Source organism: Varroa destructor, unplaced genomic scaffold (assembly GCF_002443255.2).
Source record: "Varroa destructor unplaced genomic scaffold, Vdes_3.0 BEIS01000002.1, whole genome shotgun sequence".
Lineage (NCBI taxonomy): Eukaryota > Metazoa > Arthropoda > Arachnida > Mesostigmata > Varroidae > Varroa > Varroa destructor.
Window position 1 is genome coordinate 47,011,912 of NW_019211455.1, and position 11,684 is coordinate 47,023,595.

An 11,684-nucleotide genomic window follows, 5' to 3' on the forward strand; every position below is an offset into this window, starting at 1 on the left:
CAAATAGCATTTGGTTCATTTCACTTGAAACGTCGTTACACAATGCAAAAGAAAATCAAGCAGTAGTAGTAGCACACTGGTCACAAATGGAACTAAACCAAGCATATTTGCCCATCGGACTTTGAGCAACGTTAACGGGAAGCATTGCAAGTACATACATACATATATATATCAACTAAGGGATATTACCAAAGACTTAGACTAGTACTGATCACGACCGTGCTAAATACCTAGATGAAGCGAGCAAAAAAAATATAGCGGGAGAGAATCATTTTAACTAAGGTGAGTTAGTTGGGGTACTGCCAGACGAAGTACAGTTATCGGCGCTGCTGATTCACGCAGCATTCTGCATGGATATTGGGAATGTAAAAGTGTTGAACTTGAACGCTTAAGAAAAAAAATCGTGCCTCCTTCGACTTTTTGTGCCGCGCCATTGTTTGTGCCATTGTGGGCGTAGCGCGCATCAAGGAAAATCGCGTTTCCGCCAAATTACCCAGCTAATACGGTAAGCACTGACTACACATTTGTCATTGCAAATTTGCTCATAGAAGACGATGATGTAGACGATGACGTCCTCAGCGATGGTGCAGTAGCAAGGCGTTCGCACCTATTAAACTTAACGAAGCCTATTGAGGGATGGTCTAATTTCGGAGAGTAGGCACACGGTTTGTTCCGTGCTAAAAAAAAAACCTATCACTCATCTGAAGGACTACTTAACTAAACTCAAAATAAGAGCAAAAAAAGAATAGGGTAAAATACATTTAGCGGTAGCGTGTATCGAAATACCAATCAGATCAATGGGCTTTTGTGACCGATATACTTGTCGATCTATATGTGGTGTGTGCAGAATATCGTACAAGATATCGTAATAGCTGCGTCGCAGTTTCCTTGCTGATATAACTTTGAAGTAGAGAAGTTTATTGGCTTTTAAATTAGCTCAAATCGTCCCAGTGCATATCTCAAGACGGACTCACATCAACAATGCGTGTATCGCTATACCTAACTATTTTAAATAGCTGTGAATCAGTATTCTAATTATGTTAACAAGAATAAATTCGAAATGAGATGGGATCCGCTACATAATTACGTGACCGATTTGGGGACGAATTTGTCTGGTGTCATCCACACCTTATATCGTGGCAGAAATCACCTCTTCGAAGGGTTCGACGTGAAAGCAACGATTCAGCCATAAATCACGACTGGCATAAACTAGTAAATTCTCAATCTCTTTTTTATCTCTTTAATGTACATTTTGATTTGAAGAGATCCTCTAACAAATTCGGTCCGACTGGCGTAAGTGTTATATAAACGCGCGACGTTGTCCCAAAGTCAAGATAAAAGCTTACTAGTTAAGCTTTGAACGTTTTGATAAAACGTCAGTTCTGTTTTTTCTATGCTGTAAAGCCAAAATACTATTACCGTTATATTAATAGAATTAGCTACTATTTGCATATTAGGAAAGGCAGGTCTCTGACAGACAAAAGTTGGTTGAAATAATAAATGCAAAAGCTGCTGGCAATTGATTATCGTTCTTCTCTCCTTCCCCCCTCCCTCCTTCATTTGTTATTCCAAAAAATGGGTAAAATATTAAAAAAAGGCAAATAATTTATGCCATATTTACCTAGGCAAAATGCTAAAAATAAATGGTCGATACGTTTTGTCCACTGTGATTCTGTCCGTCTGGGGGCCCCGAAAATCTTCAAACTTAGGGCTTTGCTGGCCCTCCAGTGCGTATTCATGTACACAACATGTGTATTAATAAGGTAATGTAGTATCTAATATACATAACTCGAATCGACACCTGATTCTCCAAAAAATTAGCCATTGCTATAAAGTTCAAGTTTATTTCAGGCAGATGTAAATTCCATTCATTTATTTATAGCACAATGGAAAATCCACCGATCATGTGGTACAACAACTAAACAATGAGAGCGACCTAGGTTCTTAGTGATGCGGAAGGTCGTAACTATCTTAATATGGTCACCCGGGTTCATTGCTATAATTTTCAATGTATTTAGCTACAATGATTTTTGAGGGATGAAAACCTTGCTTTCACAACGGACCATTGTTAGTACAACAAACAACGTACGACATTGTAACGCCCCATGGGACGGTCCTGAAACTAGATTGTGCTATTATTCCCAGCCGTTCCATAGCGCTTTTGCCCCCAACATTCAGACAATAAAAACGAACTTAGTGAAAACCAATAGATCATCAACAATATTACGTTCGATACATAATAATATCGATTACCAATCTATTTACATGATCCATATTATCTTGCCAATCGATAAAAGCGCTTAAATCAATGAAAAACAGATTTGATAAACATAGATAGATGGTGTTTTTACTACCTAGAATCACAGGCCAGGCCTGCGAAATAGGTATAATACTACATTAGACGACTGTACAGGAAAAAAAATAAGCATTTTAGGCAAAAGCTGTATATTACCTAGAATGTATGTTTATGTAATAGCTGGTCTTATTTTCAGGTTGTCCCGGACAGAGTCGCTTCTGGACATTTTTATCGTTGTAGAGGTGAAGTGTAAGTGAAACACTGGAGTAATTCAATCGCTTTCAAGAAAAAGGACTTCATCCGTTTTAGATCTAACGGGCGGCAAGTCTTGCACTATAAAACATTATGGCCCGTCTAATCCTGGATTCTGACGAGGAGTTCTCCGTTCCGCTGTCATTTGCCGAACTTCTTGCTAACCATCATCCCCTTTCTATCAAACTGCTCCAATCTCTTCCTCGAGCTGTCGTAAGCACAATACGAAGTCTTCTAACAAAGTGTTTACGCACTCACGTTCGCTAACAGGGAAAGCAGTGAATTTATTTGAAGGGTACATACACACATAATGGAGTAAAAACACTTTGCAATATAAACGAATGTTGGTACTATAAAGCTTTACGACTCTTGTAGTAAGTTAGCATAGGAACCAACTAAGCACTTTCTACAATCCTTTCACTTCATTTTGATTCGACATACAGTCTGTTGTATATAGAGCATATAATTAGTCATATACATTTTAACATGATTTAAGACAGGTGACTCAAGGCTTAGGTAGCTTTCATTCATCCTTGCTACCTTTGGCTGTAGTAGTAATGATAATAATAACTGTCATTATTCAAGCAACTTCTTGTATATTTCTGTGTGTAATTATCAATAGTTATCTTCACATATGGTTTGGGAAAAAAAAGTAACGTACTCATAGAGACATAAGGCGCAGAAGGAAGGTATTTTTTCAGCAGCTGCGGCCTCTGGTTTTTGTTCACATATGGACACCGCTTAATATTGCCAGTGACGCATACCGGATGAGACGTGAAGATGCATAGTAATTCCCTGTTGGACTCATCCAAGTTCATTGGGTACAGAAATTTCAAGTTCTTGCACAAACCCATGACTCGAAGAGCCACCACACTCGAAGAGGTTAACGGCAGTCATGGGGCTGCAGCCGATATTTTAGACTATTTCCCGAGTTATTTGTGGGCAGTCTTCTATCCAAGGAGCTTTTAGATGGTCGTCATCAAAGTCAGACGGCCGGCCAAAACGAGGAGCATACTCTAGGTCCCGGATACCGTCTTCAAACCTAGCAGACACCCCTAAGAGATGACGCCGTCACCGCGCCTACGGCAAATGTCTCGGGCTGTTTGGGCAACCATCTAGCCTCGACGAAATGCATACTACAGAACGTATCGAAAAGTGCAAATGAATTTTTAGAACGTGAGAACTTTCCTTCCAACTTAATATAATGTGTAGTACAATTGCCTTCGCTATGGAATCCATTAAATAAATAAATTATAAATCCATAAAATTAGACCTTGTGGCTTATGTAGCCTTTAGCATTGAATTATGCTTGCTCGAGTACATGAAGTGAAGGGGCTATCGACTGTTATGTCTTTATCAATGCAGAGCGTATGGCGCTACACGCGGAAACTATTTGCCTTAACAATTCCTACTCTATTTTAGCTGGAAAAATGTCGAACGTCTGCGGAGTACGAGAAACTAAGTAAACTCGGTAACGGAAGCTTCGGAGCGGTTTGTGAGTAGTAAATTTCGAATATTTTCTCAGAGCTGCTAACTAGAATATGATAAAAACTGGATTTCTTGAAAGGTATCTATATACTTACATTGACTTTGTATTTGGGCTCAGAAATCGGAAAGATGAATTATTTAAACGGATTTGTGGTGCTAAAGTACTCTTTTGATTTAGCAAGTGATTCAGTCTGCAATTTGCTTCCATGATGTAAAGGGCGTTACGCTAATTGGTAGCACCGACTATACTAAGCATACTAAATAATATAGGTATTATGGTGATCATGTTAGACATTGGGTTATTTTCGATATTCAAGAACATCTGTGCTCTGAGGCTTCAGATATACCAAGTCTTTCCAGCTTGCCGTATTACAGGTGCCGTACTTCCATCGTTGGTCAGGTTTTAAGTAGCAACCAGATCGTCATACCAAAATATCAAATAATTCGTTTATCGTGGCAACGAATTTAGCATTTTTCATCTATTATTTAGTTGTTCAAGAAAAGTTTACCTTGATCCTAGAAAATATATGCCAGCCATAAATCTGTTTGGTAGCCTATGTACTCGCATATCTAGATTATGCCTAACCTATTACTCGCTCTGTAACCAACGTTTCGGTGCGGGTTCTTTTTAGTCAACTGATGTTCACTGTTCACGTTTTGTTTTCTCTGTTTCGTGTTTTACGTCCGGCGCCATAGTCTTTGGGCATTCCTTCAGACAGACGACTCCCAGCGCAAAGTGAAATATGTCTATGCTCGGTTTCGAAATTAAACCGCGACGTATCTCTAACATAGCAGACAAGTACGTCACCCACTAAGCTATGACAGGGATTTATCGTTTTATCCTATCATCCTGCGTATCATCTCTTTAGGGTAAAATTTCCACGCCAGACCAGCTACTTAATTATTGGTTTTCGTTTTCATGTATTTTGTGCTTCGAAAACGCTTCGTTTTGTGCTAGGAGGCGCCACCTGTTTAAAGCAATGCTTACCTATTGTAACCGCGTTGAACTTACCACTCGAGACACTTATTTGCTGAACTATTTTTTACATTTTCATCGAATCATGCGAAGTTGTACCTTTAAATCAGGTAAAAGATTGGGCATTAGAAACAAGGAAACACAAGTTGGACGTATTTTACCAATAAACGCACAGACGCTTGCTGTGTCTTCAACACAGGGATCGTCGTATATGGTCATTATACCGAATGATGCGGCAGGAAACGTTAAACCACTGCGTAGTTCACATTTCGAATTGGTGTTGTGTAGCATAAATAAATGGCTACGCTTCTATCGCTGCATGACTGAGGATAACAGTGAGGGTGCGTTTTATAGGCGGGCGAACAGTTGGTCTCTGATACTATTTGGGTAAGGCTTTTTTCTTCACGCGGGATGTTTGCACGCAATGGCTGAGTGTCGCCTAGTGGTAAACCCATTTGAGAAAATGACGTTTTCTCTGCAACAAAGGTTCTATGATAAAATCGAATGCAATGAAACGAGTTAGCTAGATCAAGGGGACCTTTGGTAAAAAGCAATCTGACATGCAGTGGGCTATTTGTTACACAAGATCATTCCTACTTTGATCGATATAATAGCGATATTATAATACAATTATTAGAGATTCGTGCCCGGTTACGTTTCATGGCATTTGCCGTAGAAGATCTGTATACTGCTCCCACTGCCGAATACGTACAGCATGATAAGAAAAAAGTACTGATTAATTTAACTCAGTTCAGAATATACTAAAAAGCTATTATTTTTACGGCATCATACGGTGCTGTCCGTAAATGGACCATGCAAAACTCTCATCGAATTTTTAAATTTATTATATATTTGTGTTAGGCATGTGGCGTCGTTTTACTGTAATTGTACGATTTGTTTGGACAACTAGTAACATAAATAAATATTCACTGCCACTCGAGAAACAGATACAGCGGTTTTTATTAAGCGTTATACCTGCTCCTGGCCATGGAATTTCACATTCGTAACGTGACGCATCTTTGCAGATCGAGTGCGCGATAAGGAAACCGGCGATGTGATCGCTATGAAACGTATCTGCTATTCGCACGATATAACTGGTGCAGTAATTAGAGGTTTTTCTCGCATGACGTTAGTTTCCATTAGTAGCTAATCATTGTTACGTAGATACAATATTATATATATAAATAAAGTGTATATTGGATATCTAAAAAAAATCCTTATGATATTTGACCTAACACAGCCTTCTTGGTTTGTCGTAGAAGACACTCTCATTTCTGGAGTTCGAGAGATTCTTGGTTTGGCTAGATTGCATCATCCAAATATTCTTCATCTACGAAACCTCGTTCTCAGTTCGAGCTCTATATTCGTTTCCTTTGAAGAGTGTTTGACAGATCTTGGCCAGATGGTTGATAATCTTCAGACGCCTCTCAGCGAACCGCAGGTAATAAAACCTGAATTCGTTTATAACTGTATGCTCTGAACAACAAGTTTAAGTTTCGAATGCTGACAATTTGTTTTTATTTATACTCTTTATAAATACAAGAATATTTGCACATCTCTCGAAATAGGCTTTTTTTGGGCGATTGCTTCTGCGCTGAAGAAGCGTAAATTCGCTGAAAAGTCATAATTTCGTTCAAAAATTATATCTGACACTCTGGTAGACATAGCGCGAGATTCCTATTTATCATGGGCTTAGGCACTTCCAGCAGTAAAAAAAAGACTCAGGGTTTTTTTTTGGCCTTATGGCGAAAACAGGGAACGCAAGAACGAGATACTGGTAGTCCTATCATAGTGTAATGCTGCTAGACATTTCTTTTATCTCGCTGTAACTCCGTTCTATAGAACTGGTGGAACGACAAGGTCGTAAAATTGCGCAGCTGTTGATCTATACTATAATTGTATGTCGTAATTAATTCAGAGGAAAAAGGGTAAACCACGATCGTTTTATAATGAGTCAAAATAAAAGCCTAATAAAAACATGTTCGCAGGAAACATATTCCTTCATTAGCAGTTCCTTTAAAATGAACTATTTCCAGGTGAAATGCATCATGTGGCAGCTTTTTAGAGGTCTAGAAAGCCTTCACGCATTGGGAATCGTGCACCGCGATCTCAAAGCGTCTAATGTCCTCGTATCCCATACAGGTTGGCCTATAGATCTTTATTAGAAAGGAACAGAATACTTAGATGGGTCGATTTATTCTTTGTTCATTTGTTTAGTTTAACGAATTGAGGTTATTCCAATCTTGCTATGGGTGTTTGCCTCTTATCAGGTGAAGTCAAAATCGCGGACTTTGGATTATCGAAGGATTGCCTTAGAGACAAATGTTGGACCCCTAACGATGTTGTCACACTGTGGTACCGTCCGCCGGAAATCTTGTTCCAGGTCCCACAACATACTACTGCTGTTGATATGTGGTATGCTGTTATATTGCAATTAACTCATATTCAATTAAGCTGTGTATTTTTACTTACTCCTAGGCTACCTTCATGACTATTATAAATAGGAAGATTCTCTATTTGATTTATGAGTAAGTGCAACTTTTGTATTATATAGATGGAAGCAACCTTAGAAAGCCTCCAAACTTCTGGGTCAAAGTTTTGACAATCTGACCGCTTTTCGCCAGCCTCTTACAATCGACTGATGATACGTCATAGGACCTTCAACTATTATAGAACGTTGAACGATAGTTTGTCACGTGCTGAGCTACGCGGTCATTGAACAACTAGTGTCAATACATTGTTGCGTAGATCATAAAACGCGAGCTTCAAGGTAAATCTTTCTCTTTTTCGTTGTCGCACAAGTATATAGTGGAAACAAAAGATGATTTTCATCTAATCTATACAAACACTTTTATTTTTAGGCTCCATTTCTCCGAAGCCAGAATCAGTTAGTAAAGATATTTTCTCTCATATTAAACGTTTGCGGCGACGATCTCTTGTTTTACGCCTTATAGCTGTGGACCCTAAACGCCCGTTTGGCGATATCATACGAAGGCGTGCTCGTGCTTATTCATCGTTTCTATTTTCATTCGAATTTTGCTTGCGGCAGGCGCAAGGTGTCGCCTGTGTGCTGTGAAGTATCATGTGGTCATCGGGTATCTAATGAGCACAAAATTTTTGTTTGCCTAATATCGCATATCTTTTGCGCTGACGCGCGTTACGCAAACTAGAACGTAGTTGTGTTTCAATGAGCCCCCGGCGCCTGAGGGTAAAGGTCACCCCTAAACGGAAAAGAATAACGCTCTTCGAGTGTCGTTGTGCTCAAAGATTGATTCATGGCGGGATCAACCGTGCTATTCGTATCGATTAACTAATTACCAAGTCTAATCACTGTCTCTCCAAACGAAGATCTGGGGGTAACCGGGCTTGTTTGCCTTTATCATTGCCATTATCGACTCGTTTGAAAAAGTGTGAAGGGTCAAAGTGTGTTGAAAAATATTGTTGTGAAAAATATCTGAAGTGTCTGTATCTTCTGGGATAAATTATATCCGTTTTCTAAAGTTTCCGTTAAATTGGTAGAAAACATTGGCTAGTATACTAGTCCACCGAAATACGATCTTCCAAACCAAAAGTGAAACAAGAGAACGAAATCAGGCGGCAATAGGCAACTAATACTAGGGCCTGCCGTCCCTGTGACCTTCGCCTAGGTCTAGAACGTTTCGAAAGGTATTTTCATCAAAACCGTTGTTATACGCTTACGTTTTATAAAAATTGTTACAATGAATTGTATTCTAGTAGCACGCTTAAGCAGAGTAAAAAAATGAACCACTGCAACAGTAGAGATTTCTTTTTAGTGACGCGCTTCTATTGAATGGTGTATATAAACAACAGGTCAGCCGGTTGCATTATGGGCGAACTCCTGCAGAAGCGGCCCCTTCTACCTGGAAAAACGGAGCTCCAGCAGATCGAGCTTATTACCCAGCTTATTGGGTCGCCTGACGAAAATGTGTGGCCAGTACGTTATAATTTTAGTAACTATAATAACACTATGATGTCCAGTTGATACGAGTCTAACGAAATAGGCACAGTTGAAAATATCTTTTTAAACGATCAATCAGAGGACGCTCAGTAGCAACGACGCCGGAGGGTGACATTACGGTCGTTCCATTTTTAAGTATAATTAGCCGACTCAAATAGCCAATGGCCATGCCAGTTTAGCCCTACCTTCAAATCTCCATAAACAGTGGAGATACTTAGGTACTGAAATAAAAGTCCGCAATTCAGCATCTACTAAAAACAGAACGAACGTTGCTTTCCCAGGGTGTCACCAGTATTTTTACTGCGTCGGGAGTGCAATTGCGGCTCAAGAGCGGACGTAAGCCGTCTCTAAATAATTTACGCCGTAACTTCGCTTGGCTTTCCGCAGCTGGAATAAGACTGCTTACATCTTTATTATGCTACGCACCGGAAAACAGGTTATTCATGTAGAATTGCTAGGTTACGTCATCAGCAACTGATGTCCATTGAATCAAAATACCAACTGACTTAGCTGAAATGGAAATTTCAAACCTATCCGGACCTAGGTTAGCGCGCTACTAATTCTAGCCGATGGCACACACTTTTAGGATTCAATCAAGTGTTTCGTCCTGTTTGACATGGGCTAATAGGCTGGACTCTAGGCTGCAATTAGCACGGAAGACACGTTTGTTTCGATGCGTACATTTCGATATAATCTCATACGTTCGACGAACGTTTCAATAAATTTTGTCCTTTTTCGTATCCACATGTGCTGATAGAATTCTTCCAATAGATCCTAATTTTCGCCACTAGCAGCATATATAGGTGTTAAAGCATTTAACCCCATGGGTCTTTACAGAGCATTTGCCGCAGACTGTTTTCGAAGTGCGTGGTTTAAAGAAGAGCCATTTGGTGAGTGCACGACAACAGGCGTTTGTCAAGCTAGGTCCACTTTACGTAGAAAAACATGAACGGAGTACCGTCTTTCCCTCTGCTGGATTAGTTTCAATATACGGCGCTATTTTTCTATGCTGTATCGTATCGTGGCGATAGGTCTGCGCAGAGATTTTATAAAAAAAAATTCTGGGTCTCCTTTTACGTATCAATGAATCCAATGAGCAATTTTGTAACGTCTATTCTTTCGCCCACGCACAGCATGTGAACCGAGCCAGCTTCCATTGGGCCGACGACATCTTGAAAGGAAGAGTCTGCTTCAAACTAGTTCCGATTAGGGGTCACATTCGCAAACATCACCGTCTGTAAAACGACCAAAATGCAATTTTTAGCGACATTGGACTCTGCTCGACAAATGAATAGCATCGGCTGCTCGGAAATAATGGCTGTGGCTAAATGGGCATACGGCCCAAATCTGTAAATATCAAGACTAGCTGTTACCGTTTGATGAGGTCACTAGCCAAGTAAATCCTTTTCAAAGGTGAGCTCAACACCATCAAGACCAGTCGTTTCTAGATAACATCGAGCGCTACTCTTCTACTGCTAAGCCTTCAGGAACCCATTGAAGATCATTAGGGTATCAATGCGTGGAAGAACTCTATCCTGCTTTAGCCGACGCTGACGAAAAATTTTCTGCTTTTTTAAATAGTTTTCACGAGCGAATTTACTTTATCATGTCTACATACCCCTAATCGATCCGATCGCATGTTGTTGTTGGAGCAAGCTCTCTTGGAACTGTGAAGCAGTACGCGTAGCCTGCTTGTGTATCCTGGGAACAAGAACTTTGTTTAAAAAGATAAAACCTTTGTGACTGTATCAGACTTCGCTACGAGAGCACCCGAACATCTAGAGAATTCCAACAAACGTTGCTTACCTATAATATGTCATCGGAAGAAAAAGATATTATGTGATTTCACGAATGAGCAAGTGTAAGACACGTTTGTAAGGAAATCAATATGAAACATTTTACCTAGGATCAGTAACTAACATGTCTGTGTAGAGCGATCTATTTTTTCGGAAAGTAAAAAACAAAATTATCTACCGTTTCTGAAAATCAGCTTGTATTGTATGTCACCTCTTTTCCTATTCCCGATCTATCTAACCCATTTCAAACAATCGAGTTAACCAGAAAATGTTTGCAGTTAAGTAATGTATTTTTGTCTATCATCGTCTCATAACAATACGATCTCAAGCAACACTTCTTCAAAGACCAATGACGCGTTAAGGAACGTACTACCCGCTTTGTTCAATATACATGACTAGCATGGTCCAATGAGATACTTCTTGCATGTTTAGAAAAATTACCTTTAGGGCCAATAGTGAAAAATTGGACAAGGGCTACTAGGTTACTGAAGTGAAGATATTCTTAAAAGTGAATTGTATTGTGTAGACAGGAAAAATAAGATTCCCTATTTACTGGATACCCGGATTACACTTGACGATGAAGCTGGCGTGTGTAGAATCGTTGATGGGGTGTCAAGCGATAAAGGATCGCAAGTGTCTCTCTATCGATTTACTTATATTCTAGACGTTGCTGTGCTTGTAGCAGAAACTTACTTCTACAATGTTCGATACGGTAACGGGACAGTCATTCGATCTCCCTATTCGCAGTGCGCTTATGTTATCAGTAGACCGCGTTAGTGCATGTACCTTATAGAGAAATAAAACTGCGTGAAAATAACGATCGTGCACGTTCTGCTTTCTCGTTAGATGTCCTGCGTCCAAGCGTAACTAGGCGAGACCTAAACATTTTCGAAGATC

The 11,684-nt window shown here is 39.7% G+C and overlaps 1 protein-coding gene across 2 annotated transcripts; it reads left to right on the plus strand.

Annotated features, from left to right (window-relative positions):
* Window positions 1-26: 26 nt before the first annotated feature.
* Window positions 27-11,605, plus strand: LOC111243661 (cyclin-dependent kinase 10-like). Of its 2 annotated transcripts, XM_086980537.1 has the most exons (11): window positions 27-505; window positions 2,493-2,761; window positions 3,971-4,043; window positions 6,038-6,124; window positions 6,272-6,453; window positions 7,049-7,154; window positions 7,283-7,427; window positions 8,844-8,967; window positions 9,273-9,427; window positions 9,829-9,881; window positions 10,125-11,605. In XM_086980537.1, exons 2-11 carry the CDS (start codon window positions 2,642-2,644, stop codon window positions 10,199-10,201), a joined length of 1,122 nt encoding a protein of 373 aa, XP_086836663.1. In that variant the 5' UTR covers window positions 27-505; window positions 2,493-2,641; the 3' UTR covers window positions 10,202-11,605. The 2 variants fall into 2 exon arrangements, with proteins under 2 accessions (XP_086836663.1, XP_086836664.1); XM_086980538.1 differs by lacking the exon at window positions 9,829-9,881.
* The last annotated feature ends 79 nt before the right edge of the window (window positions 11,606-11,684 follow it).

Excerpts from the sequence above, each read along its gene's own strand:
- LOC111243661 (XM_086980537.1), top strand. The coding sequence starts at position 2,642 with ATGGCCCGTCTAATCCTGGATTCTGACGAGGAGTTCTCCGTTCCGCTG. Across the intron at positions 4,044-6,037 it reads CGGAAGCTTCGGAGCGGTTT|ATCGAGTGCGCGATAAGGAA; the intron begins GTGAGTAGTAAA and ends GCATCTTTGCAG. Across the intron at positions 7,155-7,282 it reads TGTCCTCGTATCCCATACAG|GTGAAGTCAAAATCGCGGAC; the intron begins GTTGGCCTATAG and ends GCCTCTTATCAG.